Source organism: Sparus aurata, chromosome 9 (genome assembly GCF_900880675.1).
Source record: "Sparus aurata chromosome 9, fSpaAur1.1, whole genome shotgun sequence".
NCBI lineage: Eukaryota > Metazoa > Chordata > Actinopteri > Spariformes > Sparidae > Sparus > Sparus aurata.
In genome coordinates this window covers 31,846,375-31,863,723 of record NC_044195.1, presented here as the reverse complement: position 1 = coordinate 31,863,723, position 17,349 = coordinate 31,846,375, and the positions used below count along the sequence as shown (strand labels likewise).

At 40.4% G+C, this 17,349-nt stretch overlaps 2 protein-coding genes across 4 annotated transcripts in view; one reads left to right on the top strand and one right to left on the bottom strand.

Moving 5' to 3' along the window:
• Positions 1-6,599, top strand: part of mlphb (melanophilin b) — a 40,809-nt gene extending 34,210 nt beyond the window's left edge. For 2 of the 3 annotated variants that reach the window (XM_030427393.1, XM_030427392.1), the window contains exons 10-15: positions 597-854; positions 1,755-1,904; positions 2,018-2,086; positions 2,221-2,269; positions 2,663-2,757; positions 5,176-6,599. In XM_030427393.1, the coding sequence (XP_030283253.1) occupies positions 597-854; positions 1,755-1,904; positions 2,018-2,086; positions 2,221-2,269; positions 2,663-2,757; positions 5,176-5,202 (648 nt within the window). In that variant the 3' untranslated portion in view covers positions 5,203-6,599. The remainder of the gene's footprint in view (positions 1-596; positions 855-1,754; positions 1,905-2,017; positions 2,087-2,220; positions 2,270-2,662; positions 2,758-5,175) is intronic. The other variant, XM_030427394.1, reaches the window with a different exon arrangement.
• Positions 6,600-13,874: 7,275 nt separating this feature from the next.
• On the bottom strand, positions 13,875-17,099 carry LOC115587631 (ras-related protein Rab-17). The gene is made up of 5 exons (XM_030427554.1): positions 16,618-17,099; positions 15,280-15,431; positions 15,067-15,192; positions 14,868-14,961; positions 13,875-14,696 (listed from the first exon to the last, which is right to left on the bottom strand). Exons 1-5 carry the CDS (start codon positions 16,796-16,798, stop codon positions 14,566-14,568), a joined length of 684 nt encoding a protein of 227 aa, XP_030283414.1. The 5' UTR covers positions 16,799-17,099; the 3' UTR covers positions 13,875-14,565.
• Between the last annotated feature and the right edge of the window lie 250 nt (positions 17,100-17,349).

Here is a 17,349-nt window from a genome sequence, read left to right as displayed (position 1 = left end):
TTTATCATTAGACACGTTTCTGCAGGAAAGCTTTTCAGGAACTCAGCGGCCAATTTTGAAAATCTGCAGCTGAAACTAGTTTTTCTTTATTTTACAATGTGCTTCGACACATTAACGTGGAGTTAGTGAAGAAAGCATACGACAGATGGACCAACGACACTTCGTTAGTTGCGTGCATAAATTACGTAGCTTGTAAAAAAAAAAAAAACAGCTGTTTCTTTTTTATATATCATCGGAATAATTTGCCAAACCTATGTTTGTCTTTACACCTTGGTGGAAACACAGAAAACAAAATGACGCTTTAAGTTTGTTTAATGAACAAGAAGCTCCAGTTACTTTGGGTGGAAACGAGGCTAAAGCTAAAAACTGCTTGTCAAAGTCAAAAAAGCGTGCGCTACTGTAAAACTTCTTCTAGATAATGACTGAAGAAAAAGTTTGGAGCTTCTGTCCGAGGCCGCCAGCACACTTTCATCCGTTTCTCTTTCTTGGAAACACCCAGAAGCACCATCACATCGCCTGCCTTCACTCAAACAAAGACACACACTACGTTTTTCTCAGCCACATATTCTCTCCTCTGTTCCTCTAAACCCAACCAGGCTCCTCCGACTCCCACCAGCTCCTCTCCTCTCCCTCAGTGGGAGGAGGTGGACTTGGAGGAGCAGCAGCTGAGACAGAAGCTGCACGAGATGACGGACAACATCAGCGACCACAGCCTGAGCTCCGACGAGGAGGGCTCCGGCAGGCCAGAGGTGGAAACCAAACCCTCCAGACTGCCTACCAGACCCACATCCAGATCCAGCATCACCGTCTCCAGACTGGAGGAGGAGCCGCCTCAGCAGACTCACCCTGAGAAGGTAGCACTGAAAGAGCAAACATCAGCAGAGGGAGACACAATTCTTTGTATTAACACTTCATTTGATGCCAGAGAGTTCATTAGAAACACTCATTCTGCTGCACATCTGGATCGCTGCACATTCTGTGCTTTAACAAACAGCCTGGCTCAGGAAACTCCATACCACCTCTTCTGGAATCCAGTTCAAGCACACACTGTAGTCGTAAATCAGGCCACTCAGCCCGAGCGTTTATTTTTCCTCTGCAGCCATCAATCCCACATTTTCTGAAATGCAGAGTTGGCTAGAAAAAAAGCTGCTTCTTAGAGGTCTGAACTGTTTCTTCCCCTCTAAAGTCACAGAGCCACAGCGCTCAGGAGAGCAAAGACACTGTGGTTTTCTTACATAACTACCACCGTCCTGTTCAAACTGCATTTCCCCTCTCCGAAGTTTTTAAAGGGTCACGTTACTACACACTCCTCTGAAGTCAGAACCTGATAAGGCCCAAACTTGTAAAGCTGACTGTTTTGTTTCCATTACGCCCGAGGAGGACGAAGGTCAGCGTGTTTTCTGTTCTGCTTTTAATCAGACAGAAAAAAGCTTTTGCGAGCTGCGATTACACGGACAACATGTTTTCAGTTTTCTGCAACTGAAATCAGTCTGATCAGAGGTTCCAACACGTTTACATGGACGCTAAATAAAGTGATGTGGTTCATGAAGAAAAAAGGAATAAAGAGCATATTGAAATCCCTCAAATGGCACATTTGTGAAAAGACAGGACTTTAAATTATTTATAAAGAGTGTGATCAGGGTTCCTGGAGGTCTCGGAGTCACCATCTTCCATCTTCTCTCGACTATTGATGCTCTATTAAAAGCATAAAATAGCCTTGATGGAAAAACATTTTTTGAATTTGTCTCTGGCAGACGAACGTCTCAACGGAGAGCCCGGAGAGGAAGTGGCGCCCTCTGGAGGAGGGATCGAAGGAGAGCTTCAGAGGCTCAACAGCCATACTGGTGGAGCTGGAGGGCCAGGTGGCACAAGCTGCGGCCAACGTCCAGAGCGCCCAGAGTGAGGTAAGACAAGAAGACCGAGGCTGATCAGAGCTCAGCTGACATATTCAATTCATTCTGAAGAGACAGAAACAGCAGAAGTGCGCAGAGTCACGTTCTCTCTTTTCACTCTGAAGGTTTCTTACATAGAGAACAGGATCGCTGCCCTGAACGCTGCCGGGATGCCAGTGGACAGACGACGAAGGGTAAAGACATTTAATTACACTTGATTTTATTTTTAAATCCAGAGTTTCGGAGTCAGAGTGCACAGGAAGCAGAGATACTCATAGGGAAAATTTAATCTTCCTGCTTGACTCAGTGACTTGTTGTCTTCTTCCAGTCTGCGATCCCGATCCAAGCAAGAAGACTTTCCCACAACTTTCCCACAAGTAAGAGCCGACACTGCTGCCCTTGAGCCTGATCCCCGGGGCCTTGTCAATGACTCAAAAACATCTTAACCTTGTTAAACTCGGAGAACATGATGATCCGTTTTGAGAGCTAGAAAACAGTGTGTCCTATTGTGCTGCAGCTTCACTTTTCCCATCTGTACATCACATACTTGGATTCTCAACACGCAGGATTCCCACAGGCACACTGAGCTATAAATGGTGGAATAATCTGAGGAGAAAAGTAGTTAAACTGAACAATTTTCAGAGTTTTATTCTTGTCATGCTGCTGAGAACTCAAGTAGTAACATACCTGACAACGAAGTGAAATATGAAACCACAATCTGCTAAGTTTAAAACGAGAGAGTATGATGTGCATGTACAATATGTTTCCAGACCAGGTGGACAGGTTTGTGAGGAACTCCCTCTACAGGGGCTCCCTGACTCAGAGGAACCCGGTGGCCAAGCCCACCCCCAGGGCTACCTCGGCGGTATGACCCCCCCTCAACGGTGCTGGGTGCAAAGAAGAGTTCAGTTCCACTTCAATTGAAACAAAATGAAAAAGCTTATCATTAGAACTCATAGGAAAACTAAAAGAAAATGTCTGATCTTCGATTGTTCTGTCTCAAAGGAGCAATTTGTGAGATATGGCCAGAATTTTGGTTTTAAAAAGGTCCAAAAATGATTCTTTAAAGTGAAACTCTCCCCAGAAAGCAACCGAGGCTTTATTAGTGATTGAATATGAGTAAAACCTTCATGTAAAAGCATAATTACGACGAAAGAGGCTCTTTTAAGATTTACCGTAGTTTCATTTCACATGAACACGAGCACTGAGAACATTGTTTGTGTACACAGAGTTTGCTTAAAATAAGTTTTTTAAACAACTCACGTTAGCAGTAGCATCTCCGGTGCGCCGCCGTCATGGCAGACAGAAAGTGTTGATCCTCGAGTGCGACATAAAAAAAACCTTCTTTTTAGTAAACTCTGTGTGCACAAACAATGTTCTCAATGCTCGTGTTCATGTGTAGAGACCCTGGTGATACTACGAGCAAAGTTTCATGTTGTGTCGAGACTTCTTACTGTTTTAAACAGAGAGATTTTGATGCTAGTGTAAAAGTGCCCGTAGCACTCCCATTGAAAATGAGTTTGAGCCAAAAACGAAAATGCGGTCAATCTTAAAAGTGCCTCTTTCGTCATAATTATGCTTTTACACGAAGGTTTGACTCATATTCAATCATTAATAAAGCCTCGGTTGCTTTCTGGTCAGAGTTTCACTTTAAATAAAAGAAGAGGACACAACAGTGTTGATGAAATGTCAAATACATCTACGTAGCCAGTTAGCATGACATCCATGGCATTCTGTCAGTCATAGACTGTGTCAGAGCTGCTGTAAATCACCTCCATATTCCCTGAGTTGGTCTCGGAGGCCATGTTCAGGCCCAGTCCAGTGTCCGGCCTCATTTACTGTCACATCAGGCTGCCCAAATCCTGTTTCCTGTGGTGATTGAGGTCCCAGTCCAGCCAAACTCCGGCTGCTGATTAACTGAGCTATGAGCTAACTAGCTAACGGTAGATATACCCAAGGATAGTGTGGAGTAGCAGTTGTCAGGTACTCTGGTGACATGCTGCAAATCAAAAACTGGCCATATTCTACAAATTACACCTGAAGGATATTTAATTTAAAGATAGTCTGATATAAAAATACACTAATGAGAAGATTGATGCCACTCTTAAGTCTGTGCGCCAGGCTTACTGTTTCCCTCTGTTTACATTCTTTATGCTAAGCTAAGCTAATTAGCTGCTGGCTTGAGCTTCATATCTAACAGATGGACATAAGAGTGGTGTTGAAATAAGCAAATAAGAGCGCGGCACTATTGAGTGAGCCTGTCGTTGGAAATGAACTCTTCGTTACCTGGTTACACTGGGCTTTGTCTTCTTCTGGCATCAGGTGTCCAATCAGACTTTGTGGTGGTTTGAAATAATTGCGTTTGATTTGATTCCTGCTTCTTCTTTTTCAGTCAACTAACAAATTCTGTGCACTTGTTGCATTACTGAAAATGTGCGCCACATGTGCCAGCTGGACTCAGAGTTTCAAGTTATTTCAAACTATTTTAAACAAGTTAATTCACTGTTTACACACATATTGAAACTAAGAAATATGTGCACATGCTTCAGTGTTTAAATAAAGAAGTGCTGCCAAAAGCACCATTAGAGGCTGAATTATCTGAGAGGGAAGAAAACAATGAAAATGAAAAGTTGCTGCGATCTTTAATAACCTACCATTTAAAACACGTGTGCTGTTGCATCACACAGATTTGACTGAAGGGGTGTCTTTGTCTCAACAGCCAAGATTTCTAAAGACTGAAGTCGTTAAATGTTAGTGATAAAGGTTTGAGACATAGCCGTGAAATATAATGAGTGAATGTTTTGTTTAAAAAGAAATGGTTTCAGCTGAATGAGACTCTTTCTGCAGCTCTGAAGCTTTAATTCATGTGGAAGCCAAATGTGTCGGAGCCGAGTCCAGAAGTCCTTTTTGTCTTTTGATTATCACTATTTGCTTCAGAACCACTTCACACAGTGCGAGGTTATTAATGTTTTTAATTTTGATTTCAAAACCAATGAACACCAATCGTTTGAAAGATGATTATTTTTGTTCTTTGAATCTGTTCTGAGTTTCCTGTTAGTGTCTTTTCTCCATCACGTCTCACGATAACAAACGATTCACGAATCATCGACGTGTTTCTAAATCCGACAGATTACAGACCTGCCGTCGTTCCTCTTTTGTCTGAGTTGCTATTAATGATTTCATGACTAACAATGGTTTAATTAACCCGATCTGAGCATGTTATGATTGATTAATTATCGATCGAACAGCCAATCATTGTGTCTGTTTCTCTCTCTCTCTGCAGAAGCCAGTAATGACTCAGGGCTCGTGAGGAGGCGGCTGAGCATCATGTGATGTTCTCACAGTCTGTGAGACGAAAGAGATTCATATTTATAATTCATGACGCTGTTGAGAGGACGGGAGCACTCACATTTATTTTGTAAACTGTTTCCTTGTTTTTTGTGATTATTATTGTTGTTATTTTACAGGGCTAGATCCAAACTATATTTATATTTACAGTAGCTGTTGAATGTTACACATCATGACAGGCACTAACTCTGCTGGACCTGCATACTGATGTACGTATAACTAATATACGTTAATCTGCAAGTTAATCACTTCACCTTAATGTGCAGAAGTGTTCACATGTGCTAATCTAAAATCTGTAGTGATTTATTCAGATGTTCACATGGTACAAATGAAAACTACATTTTAAATTATGCTTTCTTTCTTGCACAAGTAGTCAGCCAATCCAAAAGCTGATTGAAATACTTTTTCTTTCTTTTTATGTCTTCGTTAATTATCTTAGCTCCTCTCACTAGAAGAAACATTACATGTATTGTAAAATGTGTTTAGTTTGAGAAATCTGGATGTATATAAATCTAATTAATATAGACATTTTTAAATGTTCCCTGTGTTTATGCATTGGTGCACAATGTATCTGATATATGTAGTTAACTTTTATTTATCTTTATATATTGACACCAATAACAGCTTTAAGCATATTCCATCTTTTTTCTTTTCTTCTACGTAATCAGTCGACTAAATCATATTTATAAGGCTTTACAGATGTGAACTCGTATTTCGTTTGGAAAAACGTCTTAAATTTGGACTTTTGGTTAATTTTTTTAACCCACAAGTCTCATATACATCATCATTTAAAGCAACATTATGTAGAAATTGGCATTTTGTGCAACACTACTGTTATAAACTCAAATCCCAGGTCTGTAAGAGTTTGTCAGGCTTGACGAAAGGTGCCGACTACAAACAAAACTCATCATCATCACGATGTCATGTGTTGAAAACTTGTATGTTGAAGTAAACATGTCTTGTCATCTTGTTACAAGAAGCTTAACCATCTATTATTGTTATTTCAAAGTCAAAAAGTTGCGTAATGTTGCTTTAATTATGATGATCACAAATCTTTATCCATATGTTTTCTTTCTTACTTTATGAATTAACTTCTGTGGTACAAATGAAAATGTTTCAGATTATATTTCCTCTCTGTGTTAGTCAGTCAAACTATGAATCAATTTGTGGTAGTTTAATTTTTGTGTTAAAATCAGCTGTATTATTTGAATGATATCATAGCAAGCCTATTGTTGTTAGTTAAAGGTACAACAATGAATGTAAATCAAATAAATACAGACATCTATGCACTTTCCTTATGTGTGTTTGTATTCATGGTACAATATATAAACGATATTTATAATAAACTTGTGAATTTTCTCTGTCTCTTTATATTCAGCCATTAAAGCTGAGAAGGAAACACCTGAAACACCTGAAACACCTGAAACATCTATACCAGACGAGAACTCAAATTTTACTTGAAAATACGTCTAAAATTTGGACTTTTGGTTTATTTCCTAAATCGACGAATGCAACATAACTTGTTATTTAATACAGTTTTCTTCAAATCTTTCAACAGCACAATTGTCTGACTTTTTGTTTGAAGACGGTTTAATTATGATTATGAATTATGATTTGATTTTGAAATGCACAAACAGACAGGTGACAAACTGAAGGAACAAACAGAATTAAAGAGTGGACAAACATTCAAATGTTGGGCACAGAGACACTGAACAGTTTGATGAGGAATATGATGATTTAAATCAGATCCATCAGACTTGTGGTCACAGATTTTCCTTTGATAAGTCACCGATTGATAATCAATTCAGTTTTATTTTGTTATACAGTTTGAGATCCAGCTGCTGAGAGAATAAAACCCCCTGCAGCAGCAACACTGAGTCAGGTCTCAGTTCAATTATAAACGTATTTTATTATTTATAATTATTCACACTTGTTTCATTGGTCTTCAAACCAAACTATGACTCACATTTTCAAGTCAAGTCTGTTTCATTTATGCAGCCAGAATCACAACCACATTTCCTCAGTTGGGTTTACAATCTGGAGAGTTAAACGACATCCTCCGTCCCGAGACCCTCGATTCAAGGGAGGAAAAACTTCCCAGACACAATAAAAAAAAACCTGGAAACAGGGAGAAAAAACGTGGAAGAAACGTCGGTGAGAGCCAAACAATTCACTGTCATTTTATCAAAAGCTTCCTGGAACGTTTTGTACTTTTGATTCACCATAACCTGAACAAATCATGCATTTATTGTCTCGTTGACACACTGTTGGCAGCCGCTGAGAGCTTTCAGACGAGCCTGTTATGGTCATTTTGTGTGGAATCACCTCACTGTCCTCTTCTTATATGATACATAATATAATCTTAGCTGTGAGTTGTTTTGTCAAGTCCTGTTTCTACCTCAGATACACAGAATGCATCAGTGTGCACTCGCCAGACGCCTTCAAGGTCGTTACAACAAGATCTGTTAGAAAGTAATCACAATATTAAAGCAGAAATACACAATATCTTATATGTATATGAATATTTTGGCATTAAAAGAGGCGGCTGCTTTTACAGACAGAAGAAAAACAAAGATCTTAATACAGATCGATGTTGCCATGGTCATAAAAAAGTCTAACAAATGACCTCCGTCAGTCTGAATTCTGACTCTCTTACAGCGTCCAACAACAATAACTCCTCATTACTGCTCCAGAACTTTTTGGATTTGGAGGTCGTGTTCGTGTTCTTCTGTCACGTTCCAGTATTCACCAGGTCAAACACACTGCAGTGCAGTGATGTGCACAAGGGGGCGGGGGGGCAGTCGCCCCCCCTCTTGGCCCAATTGTTGAAAAATGCGCGCTAAAGTGCCCTCCTGAGAGCCAAAACGCACGCTAAAGTGCCCTCCTGAGAGCCAAAACGCGCGCTAAAGTGCCCTCCTGAGAGCCAAAACGCACGCTAAAGTGCCCTCCTGAGAGCCAAAACGCACGCTAAAGTGCCCTCCTGAGAGCCAAAACGCGCGCTAAAGTGCCCTCCTGAGAGCCAAAAAGGCATGCTAAAGTGCCCTCTTGGTTGGCAAAACACACTAAACTGCCCCCTTGGCTGGTTAAAACATGATAAACTGCCCTCTTGGGAGCCAAAACACGCTCTAAAGTGCCCTCTTGGGAGCCAAAACGCGCGCTAAAGTGCCCTCTTGGGAGCCAAAACGCGCGCTAAAGTGCCCTTCTTTTCGCCCCTGCCCTTCAAAAAGTCTGCGCACGCCACTGCTGCAGTGAGCTCAATGAGAAAATATAGTTCATATTGTTCTTGGCTGTGACATCAGCAGACCAGCACACCGCTGCCCCCTCCTGCTGGAGTATAAAGTGATGATGCAGGTGAGAACTCCCTCACTGACAACACCTTCCTTCTTCTTCTTCTGCTCTCACTAGTTTACTGGATTGTGTCCAGTCACTGGGATTTACAGACAGCTGTCGTTTCACACAGAGAGAGAAAGAAAAAAGGAAAATCCTGCACCTGTTGAGTCTCACCTGAAGACGGTGAAGCAGCCTGTGAAGTTTGATCATTCTGCAGTTCAACAGTAAGTCGTCATTTGTTCAGTATTTCTACGATTCTTTTAAGTTCTGATGATTTCTGGATCAGAATTAAAGCCAAAGTTGAACCAGGAAGTGAAGAGGAAAAGTCTGAGAATAGAAGAAATGTGTGTAAGAGTGATCCAACGTGCAGAATACATGACTCTGATCCTTCTTCTGTCTTCTGTCATGCTCGGGCAGTTTACATATCTTTTCTGCCATTCAGCGACTGTGATAGAATAAATTTTGAGGCTGTGACGTGATGAATAAGATTACACTTAAATAAATGTATTACAGCAGCACTACTCTCTGTGTTGTGTTTAAAAAGTACCTAAAAGTCACACTTGAGTCAAAATCATCAGTACGAATAGTGCTAGAGTAAAAGTCTTAAAGTATCTGATATTAAATGTACTTAAGTATAAAAAGTGATAGTAAAAGTTACATTTATATACGTTTACATGCATGTGTAAGCTGTTTTTTATGGGTCAACCACTGGGAAAAGTATTGTAAGAACATAACAATATTCAGTGTTTTTATCTGATCGTTGGTTTTAATTTTCGTTGGTAGAGTAGCTAAAGAAGGTATCAAATAAATGTAGTGGAGTAAAAACTACAATATTTGCCTTCAAAATGCAGTGAGGTGGAAGTAATTGGGAAAATGTACTTAGTTACATTCCATTACTGGTTCCTCTGTTGGTCCATCATATCAGCTGCACACTGACATGTGACACTTTATTATTGGCAGTGATGGAAAGTAATGAGGTGTTTTTATTCAAGTACTTTACTGAAGAAGAATTTTGATGTACTTTTATAAACTTTTACTCTTTACACTGTAACTGCACCAAATATTGTATACTTCCAACTTCACTACATTTATTTGCCAACTTTAGTTACTTAATTATACAAGATATAATAAACAAAATGAAATATGATGTAGTTTCAAGTGACGCCACTATTATCAGCTGAAGTAACATAGGAACATATCAATAATTATAGTAAAATAATGTAAAATATATCATCATAATTGTACTTTAAGTATATTTTGATGCTTATATTTGTGTTGTGGTACTGCTACTTTTACTTCCTCCTCCACTGATTCTGTGTTGAACGTGACTGACTTCATGTCTGCGGTCTCGCTGCAGGTCCGGCTGTCATGAGGTCGTGTTCGGTCCTCTGTGGCGTCTTCTTACTGTTGTTACTGAGTCAAGCTCTCAGCGGAGCTCATCGAGACGGATCCGTCATCATCAGAGGTGAGCGTTCACCTGGGATTATGTTTAAACTGCTTAAATTTATTGGCTGTCACTTTCATTTAATTACAGTAGTTTTATATTATAGACTTCACATTTTCCAAAGTTATTTCTGTTTATTTTATAAAGCCACTTTTCAACAGGTCAGAGTCAGTTAGCTGAAGGACAGTCGGTTTTAAAATTAGACTTTTTTATGAAGAAAAATAACTTTTGGAAAATGCATTTTTAATGATCAAAGAAGCTGGAGATGATGTAACATTAGCTGCAATAAAGAAATTATTATAAATGTACTGTGAAACCTTTTTTTCTCTAATATTCAGACCGCAAACTTTTACTAAAAGAAAAACGTTTCTACATGTGCATCGTCATCAGAGTCTCTTATTCTGTGGGCTTCGGTATACTTTGGACTTTGTTCCTTCAGTTTTTTTTTTATCCATCAAGGTTTGTTGCAGGGTTTTGGAAATAGTGGTCGTGGAGATGTTTGCCTGTCTCTTTCCAGAAGTTATGACCCGGTTAATCAAAATAATCCACAGAGCTTGTTGCGAGAAGCTTCATTTCTACCAAAACCATCTAGATGGATAAATAGCTTTACAGGTAGAGAGGTGAACTGTCCCTTTAAGTAAGAAAATGTTTGTATTTTCTAATCTGGATGAATTGCCCTTTAATCTGATTAATATCACTGAGCCAAATTATATTTTAATCATTAATCATCCATCATAAAGAAGTAGAAGGAGTCTTGTTAAATCCTGTTTAAATTGTTATGTAATCATTCTGGTTCTCACTCAGACTTCCACGGTTTGTCGTCACGCTACAGTTTATTTATGTGACTCACATGTGGGATTCGTCTTCTCCTTCTGACATCCGTTCATCATCCTCGTCGTCCAGATCCAAGGATCGATGCCTCCTGGTACACAGGCAGAGGGATCAGACCTGTGGGGAGATTTGGCCGAAGGCTCGCGAAGAGAAACGAACATCTGGCTTTCATCACAGCCAGAGTTTACAGACCAGCAGCTGACAGTAAAAGCACCGTTTGGATCACACAGTAGAAAACGCTGTGGATGACTGAAGATCTGCTGTATTCTCCTTTCACAATGTTCATATTGGATCCAGGGGGAGTTAGACTCTGGGTTTTCTGACATATTGCATGACTTGACTCTGTAAATATTATGTAAATTATTTGGTTGTTTTCTCAAATATGATATTGTGGATTGTTTTAAGCATTTTGCTAATATTGTTGCTCATAACAGATCTATAAAAATGTGTTGTACGTCAGTCAGTCATGGAAAAGGCTCCTTTTGTAAATGGACTACGTGACAGAATAAAGTCAGAATAAAGTCTGATTGATGTACATACTAATGCACTGAATATTAAAGTGCACTCTGACATTTTCTGCTTAAAACAGCTGCTACACTTGTCAAGGCGCCATGTAAATATCCCTCCACTGCTGATCTAGGCTACAAGTAATGAGAGGGGACGACCTTATAATGTCTTGGGATTAATTCATCTTCATATTAAAGCTTGTTTTCGTGAGATGTGAATGAAAATGATCTCGCTTTCTCGGGATACCAACATTTATTACTCAGTAATGACACAAATGGCTCATGAGCTTGGAAAAACAAACACAATTTACCCCTTCTCACAGGAAACTTTGTGTTTGACCCATGACTGTTTAGTCTTTTTTATCTTTCTTTCAATCAACACATCTAGTGGGCTAAATTTGACCATATTGCAGGCCGACTTTGGTCCACAGTTCCCACTTAAGGCAGCCCTGATCTACATGAATCCACTAGTTTTAAAAGAAACTTTAGATGCAGTGAGAGGAGAGGCATTGCTGCAGCGACCTTTATGGGTGACAGCCAACAGCAACCGCTCTGACATAGCATTGCATTCTTGTCAAGTTGATAAGTAGGTAAATAGGGCATAAACAACCCAATCACCAGAATAATTGTTAAGCTCAGTACATTTCTGCAACACCTCAGAAAAGTTTAAACTGGATGTTTATTAATGTTTTAACATCATGTTTGTTTAGTTTGAATTTTCTATTTCTCTGTTCACATATGAGTAGAACTCCAAAAGACCTATAAACACACTTAAATGTGGAAAATTGGTGGATGTGCCCTTTTAAAGCCCCCTTCAATACATAAATTACTTCTTACCATTTGATTAGATCAAGATTGATGCTTTAGATATTTTCAAGAAAGAAAAACTTGAAGAAATAAAGTATAATGAGATCCCTCAGCACGCTCGCACAACATCTGCGCAATCTGATGGTTGGTTGTTATTCACAAGATTTATAGACTCATTCTACAACAGAATCATCCTCCATTATATTCTGACTCCATTTCATCTACTCAGCGTGAGGTGATTCTTTGTTTCTGCCGAGTCCAACGAGGCCCAGCAGGCCCTCGGGCCCCACAGAATCTTGGTTTCAATCAGCACAAGAAAAAAGCTTTGTTTCACTGACGATTATCATCCAAGATCTCAGCAATGTTTTAAATCAATGGGCAGTAAAAAGTCCACATTTGAGCCGTCCTGCAGAGAAAAACTATGTGTGTGCATGGAGAGCACATGAGAGCCTGTTGTGCAAAGAGCGAGTGATTGACTGCAGGGGAGAGAAGTCGTTTAATACGGAGGCTTCAACCGGCCAAATGAAAAAAATCAATAGTATTTTACCAGTGGAACCGTTTCAATACTGCAGCATTGGGACAATATTTCTGGTAATTTATGAGCGTGTTGTCATGCAGAGTAAGTGTAATCCAAAGTCCAACACATTCCTTTGTATCACATATTTACAAATAATTATACCAGAACAGAACACACCACAGCAACAGTCTCTGGTCAGTGGAGTTAATACAGAAGGATTCATGCAGCTGTAAATGGTGTTCATTTAGTCTTTTACTGAATGGAAATATACTAAGTGCCGTATCGTAGGCGACTGGACTTTTCAATTCTTCAGTTCCTTAAACATGTTTCACCTCTCATCCAAGAGGCTTCTTCAGTTCTAACTAACTGGAGGGGAGCAGCAGGCTTTAAACCATGTGTGGGAGTGTCCTAACAGAGTGTGGGAGTGTCCTTACTTAGTGCAGGGGTGTCCTTACATAGTGTGGGAGTGTCATAACATAGTCTGGGAGTGTCCTAACAGAGTATAGGAGTGCCCTAACTGAGTGTGGGACTGTCCTGACAGTGAGTGGGAATGCCCCTACTTAGTGCAGGAATGTCCTTACTTAGTGCAGGAATGTCCTTACATCGTGTGGGAGTGTCCTAACAGAGTATGGGAATGTCCTCACATAGTGCCGGAGTGTCCTTACATAGTGCGGGAGTGTCCTTACAGATTCGTAAGGACACATGTGGGTCGTTGACCCAACCGGCCTTCGTGTGGCTAGCTTGGGTTAGGGTAAGGCTATAAAAGTTCTTCAAAGTTAAAAAGGTAAAAAGTCAGCACCAAAAGAAGCTCCCCTCTCCCACAGAGAACACTGCTCCTGAAACGCCTCGTCAGTAGTCCCGCCTTTAATTCTGTAACTTTGTGACATCACACTACATCACAATGTCACACACATCTGCATAATTTACGCCTAGCAAATAGTTTGGCTCGTAAGAATTGATTTGATACAGCTGTGCTGGTGTTGTTAGCTGTTCTGGCTCAGGCATGTGTGAGCTGACCAATCAGAGGAGACTGGGTATTCAGCAGGAGGTGTCTTAAAGAGACAAGAGCCAAAAACAGAGTGTTTCAGACAGATACTGTAGCTAGACAGAATGAGAAAACTGACGTGTTTTTTGAGTGTTAGAGCATATAAACCTGTTCTTGTAGTAACCAAAAGTAAAAATAATCAGTCTGACAATGATCAGAATATGTCTCCTTTAATTCATTCATTCTGTTAGATTATCTGGTCGTAACGGAGATGTTGGCGGTGTCAGAAGATCTTGATCCGGGCCAGCTTAACGTATCCAAATTCCATATTTTGCTAAATGTTGACTTGTTTCTTTAAAAAACAACAATCTCACTGGTACAATCAACCAAGTACAGACACAGAGTGACATCAAGTATAAACAATAACTCTGCCAGACACATTTATGTTTCACCTCAGCACTTCTGTGACTCTGCTCCCCCAAATGAAGTCACTCCCCCACAGTGTGCTGAGTGTGAACACTCACAACAGTTAGACCGTCAAAATGCTCATCGTCTTTATTAACACTGACACGGACTCTGTTGTGTTAACTCAGCGGGACGCTGCCTGGGGGATCCACGCTCAGTTTGATCACTGATACATAAAAACAAAGGCAGGAAACAGTGTATGAAAGTAATTGGTATCAGTTCAACATCTGGTACAAACAGAGACTGGGGGAGTTCATCGTAAACCCACAGAGGAATTATCAGATCCTTGTTTAACCTCTTCTCATGAAGTTAAAGCCCAGTTTCAGAATTTACAAACCTTATATTTGATGTTTTGATCCCTCGTGTTGCCTCGAGTAGCTCTACAACGACGAATACAGACAAAGACGGGCAGAAAAATGCTTTTTGACAGTCACTGAGGGTCAGGGTCCGACTTTGCAGCAGGATGCGAGAGGATTGGATGTGTTTCGATGATGCATATGCACAAACGGTGTCTCCTGCCACTCCGACAGACCTCCCTGCTGCGCTCCGATGCACTCGTACACTCTGTGGGCTGAATCGGAGCTCAGTTACCAAACACATCACACTGATATTTAGGAGTTTAGACTCTGACAGCCTGCCAACTATGTTTAAACAGACCATGAGGAACCACATTTGCTCCTTGTGTTGGTATCTACTGCGCTCTACTGGTGCATGTATGTATGAATCCAGCACCTTCACTTACCTACATCCAGAAGCAGCTCACTGATTTGTTCCCCTGACAGCGCTGATGTCTCTGTGAAGAGTAATCCCTTCTCATCGGCCAGATTCTGTCCTTCCTGCACGATGATAGAAAGAAACCAGGGATTGCATATCATAGAATAAGACTACAGTAAATGTGACTGTATTTACTGAAGTTAAGGAGGCTGATTTTGTCTTTGTACCTGTGCTGAGACTTGTCGAACCTCTTCCAGATCTCCCTTGTTGCCCACCAGCCATATGACCGTCGATCCTGGAATGTAATGTGTCTGGAGCTCTTTGAGCCAAACCTGAGCTCTGATAAATGTTTCCTACAAGCACAAAGACACACAATACGATTATATAATAATACAAGATAAGAGAAGTAGTTTCCGTGTTCAGGTGTCTGTTTCTTTTACCCTTTTGCTGATGTCGTAGACCAGCAGCGCAGCGTGAGCTCCTCTGTAGTAAAGTGGGGTCACGCTGTGGTATTTCTCCTGACCGGCCGTGTCCCAGATCTCAAAGCGAAGGGTGGCGTGATTCAGATGGACCACCCGGGTCAGGTAGGCACCTGAGGGAGCAGCCAGAGACACCAGAGAGGGATTAACATGTTCACTGCTGAGCCTTTACAGATTGCCCTGACTGGATCAAACTTTACTACATTTGAGAATCAGTCAGTCAGAACACGTTAATTAAATTGCTGATGTTAAACTACTAGATTATCATTTTATCAATCTATGATGAATGACAATATATGTTAAATGTCCAACATTCTGTTCGCTATCAGGTTCAAATTTTATTTTCGTTGTCTACTGGAAAATGTTTTTTTTAAGACTATATAACAGTCAATGATTGAACTGAAGAGAGGCCCACTTGACAATCCTGGACGGCGTGTCTATAAACAGCGAGGTCCAAAGGACAAAAAACAGAGAAGCTCCATAAAAACACATTACTACACAACAATAGTTGTTTGCTGACATCTGGGCTAAATATTGTATTTTGGCTCTTTAAGGAGCACAATCCTGAGAAAGCACAATCTGCTCTGATTGGTCAGCTTTCACAGGCCTGAGCAGGGACCACCCACAGTGTTTCTGCAGATACATAACTGCCTACAAAAGAACAGCTTTGATTTTATACTTTGATTTTTTTGTTTCGATTAAAGAGATCTTGTCAATCAGTAACATTTAGAGGAGCTAAAGACTTTTTTTTCTATTCAGAAAGAATCAAATTCAGTGTTTTCACTTACGGTCTTTATGCTAAGCTAAGCTAACCATCTCCTGACTGTAGCTTCAGATATGAAGACGTGAGAGTGGTATAGACCTTTTAATATGAGAAATTTAAAGTTCAGCATTTTGGGCAAAAATTAGATTTAAATGAGAGGATCGATTAGACTCAAATTTGTGTTCGCTACAGCCAGGAGACGTTAGCCTAGCTTAGCATAAAGACGAGGGAAGGAGGTAAAGGTTAAGAAATATGCCTACTAGCACAAAACAAAGCTTATTAACATTTTTATCTTGTTTGTTGTATTTTACCTTCCTCTCTGTGAAACCACATCTTGTTGTTATTCAGCTCACACTTTAATTTTTGTTTGTTTTAAATAGGTAGATATTAATAAGAGAAAGTTATCATCTCTATCTCTGGATAGAGCCACATTAGCTGTTTCTGCCTCTAATCTTTTTGCTAAGCTATAGAAAGCTAACCATCATTTTACTGTAGCTTATATAAACCAGATAAACATTATTATGTCATGAACTCACAGCCTACAGTCGGTGATGTGTTCCTGAACTCATCCTTGACAAATCGCAGTGCCAGACTGGACTTTCCCACTCCAGAGCTGCCCAGCAGAACCATCTTAACCCTGAAGGTCCGAACTGGTCTGCTCAAAGTGTTCCTGTGGAGCTGGGCTCCTCCCGGCACCTGTTGGTGATCGTCCCCCATCAGCAGTTCACTTAACTCCAAAAGAGTGAGAGAATACCGATGGACTGGATAGAAAAAAGTCCTGATCCTGAAGGTCCTGAAGTCCTGAAGTTGTGAATCTGTCCTGTGAAGAAGCAACAGCTGATCCAAACTGTGCAGCAGAGTGAACGCGTCTTGTGCAGCTTCACCTCGTGTTAGAGAAAAATAAAAGTAAAACCAAAGTCCAGTCTAGACTTGTAAAAGGCCAACGGCTGAATTTCACTTCCTTGTATTACCAGCCATAAAGGAGCCATAAAGGCTTCCAGCCAATTAAAAGTGAGCAACACATGCATGATGTGTTCTCATTACACCTCACACAGTGTGAGCGGTAAACTGATGCTCTCACTTATTGTAAGTTACATCTGGGAAGTTTTTAAAGCATGCAAACAGAAACCAAAAGTGTTGTGGGATTTCTTGTATTTCCTGTCTGCTCAGCTGTTTAAATTCAACAGCTGCATGTCACAAACAAACACAACATGTGTTCACTTTCTTTTACCAGCATCATCTACTCAGACAGTCAGTTCAAGGGCTTG

What these genes read in the sequence shown, in the direction of transcription:
- LOC115587631 (XM_030427554.1), bottom strand. Translation starts at nt 16,798, where the DNA reads ATGGGGGACGATCACCAACAGGTGCCGGGAGGAGCCCAGCTCCACAGG. An exon ending in TTCGACAAGTCTCAGCACAG is followed by an intron (nt 14,962 to 15,066) that starts GTACAAAGACAA and finishes ATCATCGTGCAG; the next exon opens with GAAGGACAGAATCTGGCCGA. An exon ending in TGAGCTGCTTCTGGATGTAG is followed by an intron (nt 14,697 to 14,867) that starts GTAAGTGAAGGT and finishes GCTCCGATTCAG; the next exon opens with CCCACAGAGTGTACGAGTGC.